This window comes from Mobula hypostoma, chromosome 5 (assembly GCF_963921235.1).
Source record: "Mobula hypostoma chromosome 5, sMobHyp1.1, whole genome shotgun sequence".
Lineage (NCBI taxonomy): Eukaryota > Metazoa > Chordata > Chondrichthyes > Myliobatiformes > Myliobatidae > Mobula > Mobula hypostoma.
Window position 1 is genome coordinate 189,089,400 of NC_086101.1, and position 21,230 is coordinate 189,110,629.

General features: G+C 42.5%; 1 protein-coding gene across 2 annotated transcripts in view; it reads right to left on the bottom strand.

Annotated features, from left to right (window-relative positions):
* Positions 1–3,812: 3,812 nt before the first annotated feature.
* fam193a (family with sequence similarity 193 member A) overlaps positions 3,813–21,230 on the bottom strand; it is a 208,792-nt gene continuing 191,374 nt past the window's right edge. For both annotated transcript variants that reach the window (XM_063049561.1, XM_063049560.1), the window contains exons 21-22: positions 11,756–11,837; positions 3,813–6,989 (exon numbers count right to left, since the gene is read on the bottom strand). In XM_063049561.1, the coding sequence (XP_062905631.1) occupies positions 6,896–6,989; positions 11,756–11,837 (176 nt within the window). In that variant the 3' untranslated portion in view covers positions 3,813–6,895. The remainder of the gene's footprint in view (positions 6,990–11,755; positions 11,838–21,230) is intronic.

The window sequence follows — 21,230 nt, forward strand, 5'->3', positions numbered from 1 at the left end:
TCTGGAAAGAAAGGGGGCAGAAGCCAGAATAAGGTGGTGAGGGAAGGGGAAGGAGTACAAGCTGGCAGGTGATTGGTGAAGCAAGGTGTGGGGAAGGAAGGTGGGTGGGTGATGATTTGAGAAGCCAGGCAGGGATAGTTGGAAGAGGTAAGGGGCTGAAGGAGGAATCTTATAGGACCGTTGACCATGGGAGAAAGGGAAGAGGGGCACCATAGGGAGGTGATGGGCAGGTGAGAAAAGAAGGAATGAAAGGGGGACGAGAATGGGTAAAAGAAAGAGATGAGGGAGGGTGGGGAAGAGAAATTACCACAGAATTTAGATAAATTGATGTTCATGCCATCTGGTTGGAGGCTACTCAGACAGAATATGAGGCGTTGTTTCTCCAACCCGAGTGGCCTCAACGTGGCAGCAGAGGAGGTCATAGACCAACATGTTGGAATAGGAATGGGAAATGGAATTGAAATGGGTGGCCACCAGGAAATCCCACTTTCTGTGTCAGATGAGCAAAGGTCTGTGCTGCGACATTAGCTTCAGGAGAGCACCAAATCTCAACACAAAAGCACTTGTTATGAAGGTGCCATCCTTTTATTTGTAAGGATAAAATCAGAATGAAACATACTTTCTGTATTTATGAAAGAAGAGCAAAATACAAACCATGCCTTACCTGCTGGTGGATGTTGCTCTGGTCTATTTGGTTAGAAACTCACTTTGGGTGGCTCTGCTTGCTCCCCAGCACCCTGTTTTGGCAACTCAGCCAGCTTGAAGTTTCCTGATCGAGGACAGCAAAGGAGACAACTCCCTCCCCCTAGCAGCAGGATATCTTGATATCAAAAGCCAATTCTTCTACATCTACCGACCAGCCCTATGGGCTGAATTCATGAAAACTGGCTCTCTGGCCACAGGATGCACAGTCAACAACATAACAGAACATTTCATAGCACTGTATTAAGGTGGAGACACCAGGAAATGCTTAAATGGAGGCAGAAGGAAAGAGTACGGTAGGAGCATACAGATTTTGAGAGGTTAATCATGTAAGCTTAGGACGCATTGCTGGAAGAGGAGAGAAGAGGTAAAATGTAAAGACCATTGAGCAGACAATACAGGATTGAAGGCAGTACAGAGAGGGGAGTGGAACCCCAGAAGAACTCAAGAGCACTACAGTCTCAGCCACATCAATAGATGGAGTAGAGAACAAGAGATTTCAGGTAATATTAAGGAACAATGAGTTATTTAGGTGGGAAGAAAAGGGCTTACAGCTATGGAATGTAAATATAGGGATCAACATAAAGAGCAACATCACCCACTTTCACCTGAAATGGACTTCTCCTCAACAGCAGATGACTAAGAGCTTTGGAAAAGCAAAGTGAATTGAGTGTCCTGGTACAGAGACCACTGAAAGCTTGGGACAGCACAGTGGATAAAGCAGCTGGCATACAGCGCCAGAGACCTCGGATCAATACCAATCTCTGGCATTGTCTGAGTGTGTGGAGTTTGCACGTTCTTCCTGTGACCATGTGGGCCATTGAAAATTCCCCAAGTGTGTGGGTTGATGAAGTTTGGGCTGAATGGAATGAGATTGGCGTCACAGGGTGGTTAGTGGTCAATGGGCCAAAGGACCCATTTCTCTGCTGTCTGATGCAAGCTTTTGGTGCACCAGAACAGCACAGAAACAGGACTTTGGCCCATCTAGTGCATTTGTAGGTGATCAAAGCTAAAAGAACATTAACGGGTGGGAAACAAAGTTGAGGAAATGAAGCTTCAAGTCCAGAGATACTGGACTAGTGCCCGGAGCCAAGGACTGAGTTGTAGACAAAGCACCCTCATTTACTGAACCCAGATCCACATGAATGTTGAGAAAACAAAAAGGGATTGGGGCAACTGGCCAATCCGCCTGATCTGTGATTCAATAAGATCACTTCGTCTCAGCTCCACATTCCTGATCATTTCGCCATCACCATCTATTCCCTTGCATTCTAAAATGAGCTCAGTCTCCATAGATTTAATGGCTCCCACAATAGTTTGGGGTAGCGAATTTCTAAGATTTGCAGCTATCTAAAAAAATTCCCCCATGTTGTTCGTCAATGGATGGCTCATTTTTTCCAAAAAGTTGCGCTATCTGTTCCTGGTCCAATCCCAAGTGGAAACATCTCCCAACAAAGTCCACAGAAAACAACTATATGTTGACATTAACTTTCCATACAAGGAGGAAAGGAAGCCCCACAAGAAGATAACAGCAACAGGACTCAAAGACCTGGGTTATAGGGAGAGGTCAGGCAGACCAGGACTTCAGTTACTGCAGCACAGGAGACTGTGAGGTGACCTAAAAGTGAAACAGATCAAGAGTGTATAGATATGGCGAATGAGTAAAATCTTTCTCTTTTGCAAGGAAAGGGAATAAAAAAAACTACTGGCCTTAATGTGAGACGGAGAAGATTTTTAAACAAGCACTGAAGGGAAACTTCGTGCATATACAGATCCAGCTGCCAGAGGAAGTGGTAGAAGTAAATACATTAACACTTAAAATACAGCTGGACAGTTAAGGCTCACAGGGATTAAAGGTCAAGAATGAGCAAAAGGGATGTATTTAGATGGGTATCATGGTTAGCATGAACAAACTGCACCGAAGGATCGGCTTCTGTGCTGTCAGACTCTATAACAAGGAGGTGATCATATATTCACCATCAGGGAGGCAGCACGGGAGCTCAAAGACACACACGTAACATTTTAGGAACAGCTTCTTCCCCTCCACCATCAGATTTCTGAATGGTCCATGAACTTATCTCATTATTTACTCCTTTCACAGTATTTCTTATTGTAACCTAGAGTAATCTTTTATACGTTGCACTGTACTGCTGCTGCAAAACAACCAATTTCATAATATATCTCAGAGATAATAAATCCAATGCTGAACAAGGCTGATTACCTTCTGAAATAGCTTAATGAACAATTCATCAATAATGGAGTACACTAACACCCTCTCATGAATGGGCAACAGAAGTTATCTTGCCTTCAACACCGACACTCTGAATGAATAAATAAAGGTTAAACGTAAGTGCTGGGACAGTCAGAAGTGGAATCTAACTAGTCTAGTAGAACGCAGGTGGTGGTGTGGTGGTGGAATGGCTGACTGTACATGGTCAGATACTAAGTTGTCTTTAACCACAAAGTGGTGGGAATCAGATTAAAAAGATAAAAAGGTATGTACTACCGCAGAAAGGGTAAGAGACATGGTATGTGGCACTGTTCTGTGGGGTGTGTGGGAAGAGTGTCAATCTTTGAAAGTACAGGGGATTTTGAAAGAGTGAAAATATAGCACATGGGATTCCAGGATTCATAAATAGAAACAAAGTACAAAAGATGGTTAGCCATGTTCCATCTTCATCAGGCTGCAAATGTAGAAGCAGCCAGTTCTCATCACCCAAACAAGGAAAGATGTGGAAGCTCAAAAGAGGGTGGATCAAATGTCTATTGGGCTTCAGGGATGAGTGATCTCAGCTATAGACTGGAAAAGTTGGGGTAATTTCTTTTTAAATTGAGGAAGTAATAACAGAAAATTTGATTAGTCAGAGCCAGCAAAATTAATGGCAAGGAAATAATGATTAATGAAACTGCTGGAGTTTCATGTGCAGTTTCAGTAATCCAACTAAATATGGCAGTGCCAATGGATGTGGCCTTTTTAGACTGCAAGTGAATTTAATATTTAGAGATGCAGCATAGTAACAGACCCTTTGAGACCAGCAAGCCCATGTTACCCAATTACAGCCATAATATCAATTAACCTAGTAACTTGTACGTCTGTGGAACGAGGGAGGAAACCGGAGTACCCAGAGGATACACACAAGGCCACAGGGAGAAAGTTAAAAAAAAAACTCCTTGCAGAGGTGGGACTTGAACCAGGTCACTTGCACGGTAATAGCATTACACTAACTGCTATTTTACAGTGCCACCTCAGACAGTGACCTCATAAGAAGCTATTAAACATGAAAGTCCAGGGGATTGGGAGTAATATACAAGCATAGATTGGAGATTAGGTCACAAAAACACAAGGGGAATCGGTGGGTAATTTTGAGGCTGGCAGGTTGCAACCTGAAGAATGTCACTGAGACTCCAGCTCCTCACAGTCTATTTCAACCGTGTGCCATACTGCCAGTCTGCTCACCTTTCCAAGCTGGGTGCCATCAAGTTGTGACTGACTGGAAATTAACCCAAGCCTTTTGAAACATAAGAGAGCCTGGCTGCCAAAATAGTCCACAAAACAAGGGGAATGGCTTGGTTCAGAAGTCTGCAATGAATGTACAAGCTTGCTTGGACATAAAATGTGATAAAATAGAGTCACAGAACACGACAGCACAGAAACAGGCCCTTGGGCCCATCTAGTTCATGCTGAATTACTCATCTGCTTCATCCAATCAACCTGCACCCAGACCATGGCTCTCCATACCCCTTCCATCTATTTATCTATCCAAATTTCTCTTCAATGTTTAAATCCAACCTGCATCTACCACTTCTGCTGGCCATAAGGTAAGTGAAAGGGCAGTCAGTTTTAGACTGGCCATCAGAAAGTGATAGGACGACAGAATGTGGTTGGCTTTAGACTGGGTATCAGAATGGTGCCCTGATCCTCAAACTTAAGTCAAGGAGAACATTCAGCCTGTGTCAACTCTACTTACGTACTTTTTACCTGGTATTGTCCCCTTTTGATACTTCTGCCAAATAATTATCTACTTCCCTAATTTAACAACTATCATTGGTTCTGCTTTTGCCACAGTCCCTAAACTTCCTCTTTTCCATCTATTGAGATTCAGCAACTGTTTTAAAGGCCAAGCCTCCTGTCTGCTGAAATTACTGACCATCTTCAGGACCCTTCATGGCCTTGATGTCCTTCCTGAGAACATCAAAAACTCTTTATATTCTGGATTGGTCAACTGAATGATTTTTTTAAGGATTACTTTGATTTATTACCCACATCTCCTTTTTATTAAATGAAGAATCAATATGCGCCTACATTTTGAATTGTTGTCTTGCTGTGCAGCTGAACTTTGTGGGAGTAAGCCCCAATCCATAGGCTTGAGCACCAAGTCTACGCAGCCACGTTGCTGGGGGACTGTGATACTGTCTGAGGCAAATTTCTTGGAGTTGTTGAAATGAGGCAAAGGGTTTTGCAAAGCATCCATAACCTTGATTTGAATTGATTTAAAGTACTTGTCTCATGTTGGTTAGGGGATAAAAATGGTCCAACACTGATTGCAAAAATATAATTATGTCAACATGAACACAATAACAGACACCAAATGCTGGAGGAACTCGGTAAGTCAGGCAGCATCCATGAAGAGAAATAAAGAGCTGACGGTTTGAGCCAAGACTCTTCACATCATGCCAACAGTGCTGTTTGTGAAAATATGATGCAACTTGCAAACGAGTTAACTCTACACAGTTCAGATGCCAAACACTTCACAGCTCCAAGATACTTCAGACATTCTGAAGTTGCTCACCTTTTATCAACTTGGTGCTGCACCTTATAAGGTTTATGCAACTCAATGCTCAAATCTCTCTACTTCTACAAAGTACTCCAAATTTTAAATACAAGAGATTTCTGCAGATGCTGGAAATCCAGAGTAATATATGCAAAATGCTGGAGGAACTGAGCAGGTCAGGCAACATTGATGGAAAGGAATAAAAAGTCGGCATTACAGGCAGAGACCCTTCTTCAGGACAACGCAGAAAACAGTGTTACGGTTAACAGTTACAGAGCAAGTGTTCTTTACTGGCAGGTAGACATAGTGCAAGAGCCATGATGAAGGTTTACAGCTTGAAACTTTATTCTTTTCCATAGATGCTGCCCGACCTGCTGAGTTACTCTAGCATTTTGTGATGTTCCATAAATTTTACCAACTTATTACCCACCCTCTCATTAATCTTCCTCCTGCGCATTAAGAAACACAAGACCCTAAAAGGCATATGGACTTTTGAGAAAAAGGCAAACCAGACATTCACATTTCTGCCATACTACTGTATTCCATCTTTCAAAAAGAAAGACATGATTTTTTTTAATATTACTTAACAATATGTTAAAAAAGTAGCCAGTTCAGGCTTCAGTGTTAATACAATTATACACTCTATAACAGGTCGATAGTGTGAGCATTGTTCTTTTGAATTCATTCTGCAAGTATTCTTACACAAGCTGGCTACAAGTCAGAAATCAAACACAATATAGCGTAACCTTGTACACTTCAAACAGTGAGTTTGTGAAGGAGTACTGGAGGCGACTGGGTTTCCCACTGCCCAGTTCAGTATGAGCAGTGTCTTCGTTCAAACCTTCTCATCTGAGGGGAATGCTGGAGCAAGGAAGAGTAAAAACTGATGCTGTCCATTCCCTTGTCAGTAGTCGGACTGTATGTACAGTGCTGAATGCAAGATGTGAATAAAATGTTACAGTGGGGTTGATGCGAAGGAAAGACCAAACAGATTGACCTTCACCCGAGCAGAACCACGGGATCTTGAGAAGCGGAGGCGCTGTTTGAGCATCAACCCGGGCAGGTTGCGGATACCGTCGAGCAAGTTCCACTCACAGACTACAAACACACAAGCAAACGGGGGAAAAAAAATAACAGGTACGGAGAAAGTGGATCAACAGCTGGCCAACTCTCTCTCCATACACTGCAACAAAGTCAGAAGGACTAAGGTGCTCTGCACCCTATCCCAGTGCAGAATCTCACACAGCAGTGGGGGAGATGGTGATGGTAGGGACAGGCAGTGGTGGTGGGGGACGGGAAGGCAAAGGCAGTTCCAGGGTCCACCACCTGGTTAGCTCTCAGCGCAGCAGAGTACTATGTATCCAAGTGAGAATATTCAGAGGAGCGAAACGTTGGTTCCTTCGGGGAAACTTGCCATCCGATTAGTGAGCAGCATAAGTGGTTTTCTTCAAACTGAAGTTAGACCAGTTGATGGAGAGCCTCTGTCTGTTTTGTCGGGCCGAATCCAAGCAGAACCTGGCAGGAAGAGAGAGAATCTGGTAAATGGAGCATAGAACAATGAGGCCTTTCGGCTCATGATGTTGTGTCAAAAAGAGTCAAACTAACCCTTCCCTCTCACCTAGCCCTCCATTTTCCTTTCATCCATGTGCCTACCTCCAAGAGATTCTGAAATGTCCCTAATGTATTACCACCCCTTGGCAGCATATTCCACACCTACCACTCTGTATAAAACCGACCTCTCACATTGCCCACTGTGCTCACAGACTTCATCAAGTTATGGTATTGAACACTGTTTGTAACTATATGTTATAATTATGTGGTTTTGCCAGTTTTTCCAGTCTTGGTCTGTCCTGTGTTTTGGGATATCACACCGGAGGAAATAATGTATCATTTCTTAATGCATGCATTGCTAAATGACAATAAAAAAGGACTGCGTGTCTTCATAATCATAATCATCATACTTTCTTCCAATCAGCTGAACATTGAAAGTTAGACAAACACAGATGTCCACAGAAAGTTAATGAAAAACAAGACAAAAGCACGGCTTATTGTGAATCAGTCAGTCATATGAAAACGCGTCGATGTTCAGCCTCAACTACTTTGGGCTGTACACTTGGCTGATATGTTTCAGTCAAGCCAGAAAACAGGTTTACTAATTACTCTCCATGGTACAAACACAATAGTTTAAGGGTGCTAATAAAGAGCAATCTGTATCAAGAAACAGTCGACTCACTGCGCTCTCCCCCCACCCCACCATGAAATTCTCATAATCCATTCTTTTGTCAATCTCACCCACCTTTGGCAGCACTCTTTGGCATTGTTTTGTATAAGAATCTCATGCTAAACATAAAATGCTCAAGGAACTCAGCAGGTCAGGTAGCCATCAACGGAAAGGAAAGAAACAGTTGATATTTTGGGCCCAGACCCTTGATCAGAACCCAGCATATGCAGAGTCTTGTGTTTAAGATTTTTGTATTTTGTTCTCTTTTTACACTACTAATGTATTGCATTGTACTGCTGCAAAACAACAAATTTCCTGGGAGGGGGGTGAAGATGGCGACGCGACAGCAGCGCGCGCGACCACTTCAGTGATGATATCTGTTATCTGTCAAGTAGGAGACTGTGCACAATTCTGATTTGATAGAGACAGACGTGAGAGCACGGAGGAACATCTGGAAAATTTCTGAAGTGCCCGCTTCGCTGCCACTGTGTGGTAACCAGAATCTCCGGAGCTGAAGGCCTCGAAATCCTCGGCTTCGCGTGTTTCAGCAGCCGGGGAGAGGTCGAAGGTGCTCGGGAGGCTGTATCGGAGAGGCTGGTCGGGAGCTCGAAATTTTCGGACAGATGGACTCAGTGTCGGCTGTGGTCGGCTGCTTCCAAGGCATCGGCAAGTTGACGGTGCCTGGAGGTTTATGGCAGGGAGTTTCTCCCCTTTGCCGCCTGTTATCGGGGACTCGGGACTTTGAGACTTTTTTTTTTCTGTGCCCATGGTGTGTTCTTCATCAAATTATGGTATTGTTTTGCACTGTTGTAACTATACGTTATAATTATGTGGTTCTGTCAGTGTTATTCTTTGGTCTGTCCTGTTTTCTGTGATATCACTCTGGAGAATCATTGTATCATTTTTTAATGCATGTATGTATTTCTAAATGACAATAAAAGAGAACTGAGTGTTCTCATAATCTAATCTAATTTCACAGCGTCAGAGATAACAAACCTTGTCCGAAAAATACTGCACATGATAAATTAATGAAGAGGTTCACACGCAAATGAGCTTTGTATAATGTGACATTACATAAGTACTATTTACTTATTGATATTCTGAGGAATGAGGAACAAATGATATAAGGCAGCTGGTCCAGCCACAACTAAAATCATTTGATCCAATTCAAATGGTTTACAAATTCTGGCTGATAATGCAAGTATTGGGTTTAAAGGTGCAACTACACTGCAAAGACACCTGAAGGAAGGGAGCTTATGAGAGCTGACTTTCCAATTTAATCCTACTACTTAAATGGATAAATTCCAGTGCTGAATTAACATTACAAAATACGCCAAATAGATATAGCAGATTTTTGAGCTATAAGCAGATGCAATACATGTTGTCCTTATGCTATGTTTTGAAATCAGATAACAAACAACTTGAAACACATTTTCCACACTACAGTGGCATGCAAAAGTTTGGGCACCCTGGTCAAAATTTCTGTTACTGTGAAGAGCTAAGCGAGTAAAAGATGACCTGATTTCCAAAAGGCATAAAGTTAAGGATGACACATTTCTTTAATATTTTAAGAAAACTTTTTTTATTTCCATCTTTTACAGTTTCAAAATAACAAAAAAGGAAAAGGGCCCGAAGCAAAAGTTTGGGCACTCTGCATTGTCAGTACTTAGTAACACCCCCTTTGGCAAGTATCACAGCTTGTAAGTGCTTTCTGTAGCCAGCTAAGAGTCTGTCAATTCCTGTTTGGGGGATTTTTGCCCATTCTTCCGTCCAAAAGGCTTCTAGTTCTGTGAGATTCTTGGGCCATCTTGCATGCACTGCCCTTTTGAGGTCTATCCAGATTCTCGATGGTGTGTAGGTCAGGGGACTGTGAGGGCCACGGCAAAACCTCTTGTGCCTCTTGAGGTAGTCCATTGTAGATTTTGAGGTGTGTTTAGGATCATTATCCTGTTGTAGAAGCCATCCTCTTTTCATCTTCGGCTTTTTTACAGATGGTGCGACGTTTGCTTCCAGAATTTGCTGGTATTTAATTGAATTCATTCTTCCTGCGACCAGTAAATGTTCACCGTGCCACTGGCTGCAACACAAGCCCAAAGCGTGATCGATCCACCTCCGTGCTTAACAGTTGGAGAGGGGTTCTTTTCATGAAATTCTGCACCCTTTTTTCTCCAAACATACCTTTGCTCATTGCGGCCAAAAACTTCTATTCAAAAGGTTCAAAGGAACATCTAAACAAGCCTGATGCATCTTGGAAACAAGTCCTGAGGACTGATGAAATTAAAACAGAACTTTTTGGCTGAATCTGTGGATAGACCTCAAAAGAGCAGTGCATGCAAGACGGCCCAAGAATCTCACAGAACTAGAAGCTTTTTGCAAGGAAGAAAATTCCCCAAACAAGAATTGAAAGACTCTTAGCTGGCTACAAAAAGCGTTTACAAGCTGTGATACTTGCCAAAGGGGGTGTTACTAAGTACTGCCATGCAGGATGCCCAAACTTTTGCTTTGGGCCCTTTTCCTTTTTTGTTATTTTGAAACTGTAAAAGATGGAAATAGAAAAGGTTTCTTGCTTAAAATATTAAAGAAATGTGTCATCTGTAACTTTATGCCTTTTGGAAATCAGTTCATCTTTTACTCACTTAGCCATTCACAGTAATAGAAATTTTTACCGGGGTGCCCAAACTTTTGCATGCCACTGTATATTAAGGGAAAAAAAAACTTCAACTTTATCACTGGTGAGTGTATTGCAAGTCAAGTTGTGGGAGGATGAGGAGTGAGAATGCAGTGTCTGTATTAAGGTTCGGCAGATCTCCTTCAGCTACATAATCAGACCACAAAAGGTAGCCGCAATATTTGATTGTGATTTAAAATAAATTGAAGCTTTACCAATGCATTTTATGCAATGCTTTCGTCAGAAGTGGGATGGGGGAGTTAAGGTGAAGACGAGATGATAGGTGCTAAAATCTGGAGGGAAAAATGAACTGTTGCAGAAACTCAACAGGGAGCACAGAGGGTAGGGAGCCAGAGTAAAGAGGTCAGCAAGTAATAGGTGGACAAGGTGAGGAGAGGTGTGATGAGCAAATGGAGGCAGATAGTGGGTGGGGTGGAGTTGGGAGGCAGCGGTTGGTGGGAGATAAGTAGGGATGGGTAAGGAGAAAGAGGGGCAGATGGAAGTGGAAGTAGAGACACAGGTTGGAAAGAGATCAGACGCTGCAGATACTGGAATCTGAGAAGTAAGGTAGATGATTAGTGGAACCAGATAAGGGAAAGATGTTGAGCAGATGGAAACAGGTCGGGAGGGAACCATCTAGGTGATGCGATGGGTGGGAGGCTGCAGGTAAAGATAGTAAAAGAGAATAAGCGCCAGAGAACTCAGATTAGCACAGGAAGGAGGGTTTCAACCTAAAATGTTGACTTGTTTATTCCTCTCTACAGACGCTGCCTGACTCCAGCAGTTTCTCCAGCATTTTATTTCTGGCCCTTAGAGCATACCATCCCAACAACCTCCATTTAATCCTAACCGAAACACAGGACAATTTACAATGGCCAATTAAGTGCACCTGGAAAAAACCCAAGCATTCCACAGGGAGGACATACAGCGACTCCTCACAGAGGATGCCGGAATCGACTCTGAACAACCTAAGCTGTAATAGCGTTGTGCAAACCACTCAAGATTTTAAACATCTGCAGGATCTTGTGTTTGTGGGAGAATTAAATGTGATTGGTGTAAATGGGTGCCAAGGTGCCTGATGCTTGGTGCAGTTTCAGTGTTAAAGTTTCTGACGACACGATGACTTCTCTACAACATGCTTGTTGACCATCAAGGTGAAATGGACAGTGGATACGCGAACTGATTTAAGGGAGAAGACACAATGCATTTAAATTATTTAATACCCATATTAGTGACATGAATTTTACAACAATAAAAAAGGCATCCACCCCCTTGAATTTCTTACAGGAAAAAGATTCCCCGTTATGTAAAAAAGCTAAGTGCTACAACACACCCAGCCCCACACAGCAATGTCAGTGGTGTTGGATAACAAGCCAATAGGTTTTGTGTTACCTCTTAAAGTATTCTACTTCTCTCTCGGTTTCATCCATTTCCACACTGTCCAAATCGATGTCTTTAGGTAGGAATACATCATCTATTGTGTTAGAAACAACATACAATGACTGACATGTTTGAGAACCATTTCAGTACACATTTTATGACACTATAATTATAACTCGAGACTAGAGCAAAATGCAGTGAATAACGGGTGACTTTGGAACGTTGATTTCCAAAGTTCCCACCACTGCAGGGATTTCATCGTCTCAATTCTTCTTCAATAAACTAACAAAACCATGCAACACCCACAAACGTCAGTTTCACCACTTATTTCTCATCAAATAATTTTCACGTTGCTCTAACTTGGTACACATTACTGGCAGACAGATATCGCTTCCACAAAACAGGAAGGACAAAATTTTTTTTTCTCTCCAGCTGAACCCCAGGGTGGGAAGTTGAAGAATAATTTCTGTGTTGCTATAGTTCAACACACCAATTTGGCAAATGCATTGAAATCAGTGATGAATCACCGCAGTTAAATCAGATTGCAAATCTTGTTTTATCAATCGTCAACCACTTACTTTTTATTGGTATTTCAAACACATTTCCACTTGGTGCAGTGGGGGGGTGGGGGGTTGAAATGCCAGTTTCCAAAAGATATTATGTCAACTAAAGTATTCCAGATTAAGGTCAATAGCTGTGCAAGTCAGATAATTAAAGATGAGAGGGTGCAGATAAACCATCACTTTAAATAAAGTGGTGAAATATGTTTGGTTTCGGCTTCGAGGTTCTTGCAAAACTTATTGTTATCACAGGAATGACATTACCCCTTTGATGTCTTTAAATTACAGCTTTTGCTCTCAAAATAATTGGCTAGAGTCTTTAAGGTGGTTTGGCATATCACCAAAAGCTCATTTTTTTTTAAACAGATGAACCATGGAGAGCATTCTTACTGGTTGCATCACTGTCTGGTATGGAGGAACCAATGCACTATATTGGAAAAAGCTGCCCAGCATTGTAGACTGAGCCAATTCCACCATGGGCACCAGCCTCCCCACCATCAAAGACATGTTCAAAAGGTACTGCCTCAAAAAGGAGGTATCCATTATTAGGGACACCCGCTACTTCAGAATCAGAATTATTATCACCAGCATCTGACGTGAAATTTGTTAACTTAAACAGCAGTTCAATACAATACATAATCTAGCAGAGAGAGTAAAAAATAAAACATTGTAAATAAACAAGTAAATCAATTACGTATATTGAATAGATTATTTTAAAAATGTGCAAAAACAGAAATAGTGTATATTAAAAAAAGTGAGGTAGTGTCCAAAGTTTCAAAGTCCACCTAGGAATCGGATGGCAGAGGGGAAGAAGATACTTCTGGGGCGCCTGGATCCGACTGGAGTAGCAGCAGGTACTCTCACTTCGAATGTGGCTTCTTCTCATTACTACCATGAGAGCTGGTTCAGGAGCCTGAAGACAACACTTAATGTTTTAGGAACACCTTCTTCCCTTCGCCATCCGATTTCTGAATGGCTCATGAACAGTTTTGTACTAATTTTTAATATAACACACACATATACACTTTTCATTGTAATTTATACTATATTGTCTGCATGCACCGTACAGATGCTGCAGAGCAACAAATTTCGCGACATGTCAGTGATGATAAACCTGACTGATTCTAAACAGTCTTCAGAAGTTAACAAGCTGAACAACAATTTTCATTAACTGGTCTCAATGCTCCCTCTTGTGGTGAAACTGACTGCAGTTTGACAAACGTGGTCCAAAACATGATGTCATCTTTAGACTGTGGGTTTCAGTTACCAGTTAATGCAAGAATTAGAAACAGAGATTGTGGGATGAGGGCAGAGCGCAAGAAAAGTATAAAAATCTAATCCTTCCCCAAGAGTTGATTCTAAATGAATCCAGATCTAACTGCAATGATTGCCATGGTATCAACTCTTCAGGGAAGTACAAGAGTAGTGGGGTTTTAAATACTGCATTTCCACATTTCAGTTTCAGTGGCAGAATGGAACATAAGCAAAATAGATGCAGAATGGTATACTCTGTGGTTGAATTATTGAACCAGCAGTTACGGTGATCCACAGACACTGTTTTGAGTCCATTATGGTGAAAGGAAAATTTAAATTAAAAATACAACACTTCGGGTAAGTTCCATGGGTAATTATTGGATTAGCACTTATAGTTCCAGATCATTGAATCACAGACATTATTTGATTCCTAGTATACCAAATGGAGAACTTAAATTAGTGGGAAGACAGAGGATTTGAAAGCTTTTAAAAACCTACAGAGAGCAACAAAAAGAGTCATTAACAACATAAACAAAATGCTGGAGGAACTCAGCAGGCCGGGCAGCATCCATGGAAGAGAGTACAGTCGATATTTTCTGCCGAGACCCTTTGGCAGGACTTAGACCGAAACGGCTTGCAGTATGTGGGAAGTCAGGGCGAGCACAATTGTCCCTGATGACTACACCTGTAAAAGGTGCATCCAGTTGCAGCTCCTTCATGAGGCAGAAGCAGAAACAAACAGGAGTTACAGGGAGATAGTCACCCCGAAGAGTCAGGAGACAGGTAGCTGGGTGACTGTCAGGAGAGGGAAGGAGAATAGACAGAATGAAGCAGAGCACCTGTGGCTGTTCCCACCAATAATAAGTATATCATTTCGGATACTGTTGATGGGGATGACCTACCAGGGACAAGTTGCAGTGGTTGCGTCTCTGGAACCGAGACTGGACCCTCAGCTCAGAAGGGAAGGAGGGAAAAGAGGAGAGCAGTAGTGATAGGGGATTTGATAGTTAGGGGGACAGATAAGAGGTTCTGTGGAAGAGATCGAGAAACCCGGATGGTCTGTTGCCTCCCTGGTACCAAAGTCCACCAGATCTCGGATCAAGTTCTCAGTATTCTCAAGAAGGCGGGTGAGCAGCCAGATGTCGTGGTCCATGTAGGGACCAATGACGTGGGTAGGAAGAGGGAGGAAGTCCTGAAAGGCGAGTTCAGGGAGTTAGGCGCCAAGTTAAAGGACAGGACCTCCAGGATAGCAATCTCAGGATTGCTACCAGTGCCACGTGCAGGCCGGGTTTAGAAATATTAAGATAGTGCAGATCCACACGTGGCTGAAGACATGGTGCAGGAAGGAGGGCTTCAGATTTATAGATAATTGGGCAGTTTTCCAGGGAAGACGGGACCTGTTCCGGCAGGACGATTTACATCTGAACTGGAGGGGGACAAATATTCTTGCAGGTAGGTTTGCTAGAGAGGCTCCGGTGGATTTGAACTAGATACGGCCGGGGGGGGGGGGGGGGGAGGAGGGGAACCAGAGTGTAGGAACAGATGTAGGGGAGAAGGAAGAAAAAGGGGATAGTAAAGTTGTTTGCACCATTAGTGATAAACAGAGAGTAAGAGGTGGAAAATTTCTTAAATGCATTTATTTTAATGCTAGGAGCATTGTAAGAAAGGTGGATGAGCTTAGAGCATGGATTGACACCTGGAAGTATGATGTTGTAGCTATTAGTGAAACATGGTTGCAAGAGGAGTGTGATTGGCAACTAAATATTCCTGGATTTCATTGCTTCAGGTGTGATAGAATTAGAGGGACAAGAGGGGGAGGTGTTGCATTGCTTGTCAGAGAAAATATTACAGCGGTGTTCTGCCAGGACAGATTAGAGGGCTCGTCTAGGGAGGCTATTTGGGTGGAATTGAGGAATGGGAAGGGTGTAGGAACACTTATAGAGGTGTATTATAGACCACCTAATGGGGAGCGAGAATTGGAGGAGCAGATTTGTAAGGAGATAGCAGATATTTGTAGTAAGCACAAGGTTGTGATTGTGGGAGATTTTAATTTTCCACAAATAGACTGGGAAGCCCATACTGTAAAAGGGCTGGATGGTTTGGAGTTTGTTAAATGTGTGCAGGATAGTTTTTTGCAGCAATACATAGAGGTGCCAACTAGAGAAGGGGCAGTGTTGGATCTCCTGTTAAGGAATGAGATAGGTCAGATGACGGAGCTATGTGTTGGCGAGCACTTCGGGTCCAGTGATCACAATGCCATTAGTTTCAATATAATTATGGAGAAGGATAGGACTGGACCCAGGGTTGAGATTTTTGATTGGAGAAAGGCTAACTTTAAGGAGATGCAAAAGGATTTCAAAGGAGTGGATTGGGAAAATTTGTTTTATGGGAAGGGTGTAATAGAGAAATGGAGGTCATTTAAAGGTGAAATTTTGAGGGTACAGAATCTTTATGTTCCTGTTAGGTTGAAAGGTTAAAAGTTTGCGAGAGCCATGGTTTTCAAGGGATATTGGAAACTTGGTTCGGAAAAAGAGAGATATCTACAATAAATATAGGCAGCATGGAGTATATGAGGTGCTCGAGGAATATAAAGAATGTAAAAAGAATCTTAAGAAAGAAATTAGAAAAGCTAAAAGAAGATATGAGGTTGCTTTGGCAAGTAAGGTGAAAATAAATCCAAAGGGTTCCTACAGTTATATTAATGGCAAAAGGATAGTGAGGGATAAAATTGGTCCCTTAGAGAATCAGAGTGGACAGCTATGTGTGGAACCAAAAGAGATAGGGAGATTTTGAACAATTTTTTTTTCCTTCGGTATTCACTAAGGAGAAGGATATTGAATTGTGTAAGGTAAGGGAAACAAGTAGGGAAGTTATGGAAACTATGATGATTAAAGAAGAGGAAGTACTGGTGCTTTTAAGGAATATAAAAGTGGATAAGACTCTGGGTCCTGACAGGATATTCCCTAGGACCTTGAGGGAAATTAGTATAAAAATAGCAGGGGCTCTGACAGAAATATTTCCAATGTCATTGGAAACGGGGATGGTGCCGGAGGATTGGTGTATTGCTCATGTTGTTCCATTGTTTAAAAAGGGTTCTAAGCGTAAACCTAGCAATTATTGGCCTGTAAGTTTGACATCAGTGGTGAGTAAATTAATGGAAAGTATTCTTAGAGATGGTATATATAATTATCTGGATAGACAGGGTCTGATTAGGAACAGTCAACATGGATTTGTGTGTGGAAGGTCATGTTTGACAAATCTTATTGAATTTTTTGAAAAGGTTACTAGGCCAGATTTGGGAACAGCTTCTTTCCAACTGTGATAAGACTGCTGAACGGATCCTGACCCGGATCTGGGCCGTACCCTCCAAGTATCCGGACCTGCCTCTCAGTTTTTTTGCACCACCTTACTTTCCATTTTCTATTGATGATTTATAATTTAAATTTTTAATATTTACTATCGATTTATACTCCAGGGAGCGGGAAGCGCAGAATCAAATATTGCTGTGATGATTGTACGTTCTGGTATCAATTGTTTGGCGACAATAAAGTTTAAAGTAAAGTAAAGTAAAGTTGATGAGAGTAAAGCAGTGGATGTTGTCTATATGGACTTCAGTAAGGCCTTTGACAAGGTTACACACGGATGGTTAGTTAGGAAGGTTCAATCGTTAGGTATTACTATTGAAGTAGTAAAATGGATTCAGCAGTGGCTGGATGGGAGATGCCAGAGTAGTGGTGGATAACTGTTTGTCAGGTTGAAGGCCGGTGACTAGTGGTGTGCCTCAGGGATCTGTACTGGGTCCAATGTTGTTTGTCATGTACATTAATGATCTGGATGGTGGGGTGGTAAATTGGATTAGTAAGTACGCAGATGATACGAAGATAGGTGGAGTTGTGGATAATGAACTAGGTTTTCAAAGCTTGCAGAGAGATTTAGGCCAGTTAGAAGAGTGGGCTGAAAGATGGCAGATGGAGTTTAATGCTGATAAGTGTGAGGTGCTACATTTTGGTAGGACTAATCAAAATAGGACAAACATGGTAAATGGTAGGGCACTGAAGAATGCAGTAGAACAGAGGGATCTAGGAATAATGGTGCATAGTTCCCTGAAGGTGGAATCTCATGTGGATAGGGTGGTGAAGAAAGCTTTTGGTATGCTGGCCTTCATAAATCAGAGCATTGAGTATAGGAGTTGGGATGTAATGATAAAATTGTACAAGGCATTGCTAAGGCCAAATTTGGAGTACTGTGTACAGTTCTAGTCACCGAATTATAGGAAAGATGTCAACAAAATAGAGAGAGTACAGAGAAGATTTACTAGAATGTTACCTGGGTTTCAGCACCTGAATTACAGAGAAAGGTTGAACAAGTTAGGTCTTTATTCTTTGGAGCGTAGAAGGGTGAGGGGGGACTTGATAGAGGTATTTAAAATTATGAGGGGGATAGATAGAATTGACATGGATAGGCTTTTTCCATTGAGAGTAGGGGAGATTCAAACAAGAGGACCTGAGTTGAGAGTTGGGGGGCAAAAGTTTAGGGGTAACACGAAGGGAAACTTCTTTACTCAGAGAGTGGTGGCTGTGTGGAACGAGCTTCCAGTAGAAGTGGTAGAGGCAGGTTTGATATTGCAATTTAAAGAAAAATTGGATAGGTATACGGACAAGAAAGGAATGGAAGGTTATGGGCTGAGTGCAGGTCGGTGGGACGAGGTGAGTGCAAGTGTTCGGCATGGACTAGAAGTGCCGAGATGGCCTGTTTCCGCGCTATAATTGTTATATGGTTATATATGGTCGACTGTACTCTCTTCCATAGATGCTGCCTGACCCTGCTGAGTTCCTCCAGCATTTTGTGTGTGTTGTTTGGATTTCAAGCATCTGCAGATTTTCTCCTGTTTGTAAGAGTCATTAGGAGGGAAAAGATGAAATATGAAAGCAAACTAGCAAACAATATCAAAGTGAATAGTAAAAGCTTTTTCAAGTATATAAAATCATAAAACAGAGATGAGACTGGATATAGGACCGCTAGAAAATGAGACCAGAGAAATAATAAAGGGGAACAAGGAGACGATAGATGAACTAAATGAGTATTTTGCAACAGCCTTCACTGTGGAAGAGACGAGCAGTGTGCAAGATGTTGAAGGGTGCGAGGGAAGAGAAGTGAGCGCAGTTACTATTATAAGGCAGAGCTGGGGGAGAAAAAGCTGCAAGACCCAAGGGTACATAAGAAACCCTGATCAGATGAACTGCGCTGCAGGGTTCTGAAAGAGGTAGCGGTAGAGAAAGTATAATCTTTCAAAAATCACTGGACTCTGGCATGGTGCCAGAGGACTGGAAAATAGCAAATGTCACTCCACTCTATAAGAAAGGAGGAAGGCAGCAGAAAGGAAATTATAGACCAGATAGCCTGACCTCAGTGGTTGGGAAGAATCAATTGCTGAAGGTGAGGAGATGGAGCACTTGGTGACTCAGGACAAGATAGGACAAAGTCAGCATGGTTTTCTTCAGGGAAAATCCTGCCTGCCAAACCTGTTGGAATTCTTTGAGGAGATTACAAGTAGGATAGATAAAGGGGATGCAGTGGATGTTATATATTTGGCATGGTGACATGGTGCCACACATGAGGCTGCTTACCAAGTTAAGAGCCCATGGTATTACAGGAAAGTTACTAACATAGGTAGAATATTGGCTGATTGGTAGCAGGCAGTGAGTGGGAATAAAAGGATGCTTTTCTGGTTGGCTGCCAGTGGTGTTCCACAGGGGTCAGTGTTGGGACCATTTGTTTTTATGCTGTATATAAATGATTTAAATGATGGAATAGATGGCTTTGTTGCCAAGTTTGCAGATGATATGAAGATTGGCGGAAGGGCAGGTAGTGATGAGGAAACAGGTAGGATGCAGAAGGATTCAGACAGATTAGGAGAATTGGCAAGAAAGTGGCAAATGAAATACGATGTTGGAAAATGCATGGTGATGCACTTTGGTAGTAGAAATAAATGAGCAGACTATTTTCTAAACGGGGAGAAAATCCAAAAATCTGAGATGTAGAGGGACTTGGGAGCCCTTGCGCAGAACACCCTAAAGATTAACTTGCAGGGAAAGTTGGTGGTGAGGAGGGCAAATGCCATGTTAGCATTCATTTCAAGAGGTCTAGAATACAAGAGCAGGGATGTGATGCTGAGGCTTTATAAGGCACCGGTGAGGCCTCACCTTGAGTACTGTGAACAGTTTTGGGCTCATCTAAGAAAAGATATGCTGGCATTGGACAGGGTTCAGAGGAGGTTCACAAAGATGATCCTGAGAATGAAAGGGTGATCATATGAGGAACGTTTGATACCTCTGGGTCTGTGCTCATTGGAATTTAGAAGGATGACGGGGTGGGGTGGGGGGAATCTCACTGAAACCTTTTGAAAGTTGAAAGGCCTAGACATGGTAGATGTGGAAAGGAACACTCACAACACGCTGGAGGAACTCAGCAGGTCGGGCAGCATCCGTGGAAAAGATTGGTCGACGTTTCGGGCCGGAACCCTTCGTCAGGACTGTAGAGGGAAGGGGCAGAGGCCCTATAAAGAAGGTGGGGGGAGGGTGGGAAGGAGAAGGCTGGTAGGTTCCAGGTGAAAAACCAGTATGGGGAAACGTCTAGGTAGTCTCCAGCCCCTTGGCAAATGCAATATTAGCATTCATTTCAAGAGAACGAGAAGGTAAAGGCAGAGATGTACTGTTGATACTTCATAAAGCACTGATGAGGCCTCTCTTGGAGTATCTTAGAAAAGATATGCTGAAACAAGAGGGTTCAAAGGAGGGTTATGAAAATGATTCCAGGATTAAATAGCTTGTGATATGAAGAGTGGTTGATGGCTCTGGGCCTGTATTCACTAGAATTCAGAAAAAAAAAACTTTAGCCAAGACAGTGGTGAATCTGTGGAATTCACTGCTACAGGCAGCTGTGGAGGTCAAGTCTTTATGGATATTCAAGGCAGAACTTGATAGATTCTTAATTGGTCAGGGCACGAAGGGATATGGGGAGAAGGCAGGAGATTAGGAAAATTGGATCAGACATGATGAAATGATGGAGCAGACTTGATGGGCCAAATGACCTAATTCTGCCTCTATTTATTTTGGTCTTATGTTAAACTACTAGATTCCCAATGCCATTGCCCTGGTATAGCCTATATGATCTCAGATACATTCATATCACCGAGGCTCAGATGTCTCCTTAGTAAATGGATGATATAACACTGGCAACCCATGAATAAATGGAAAATGGACATTACTTCATTTAGCAAGTGGGTACCAACAAGCTGAAATGCTGCATTAGCTGGTGTAGGAGAAATCAAACTGGACTGAGGAACACAAATCCCTATCAAAAATTATTACAGCTGGATATGCAATGGATTAAGTTATGGGCTGAGTTGACCACACCAGAAGGCGAATGTCTGTAAATCTAGGCAGGGATTGGAGATTAGAGGACCAATGTCTGCAAGTCTGGGGCCAAAGGACTGGAGGCCCAGAGGTGGAGGCGGGGGGGGGGGGTGGCAGGGAAGAGAGATGAGGGATTGTGTGCATTTGTGTGTGCGTGTGTGAGAGAAAAGGGGATGTGTTTGCTATTTGCTATGGCTGCTGCTGCTGCTTGTGTTGTTTTGCATCGTGGGCATGCTATGTTGGCACTGGAATGTGTAA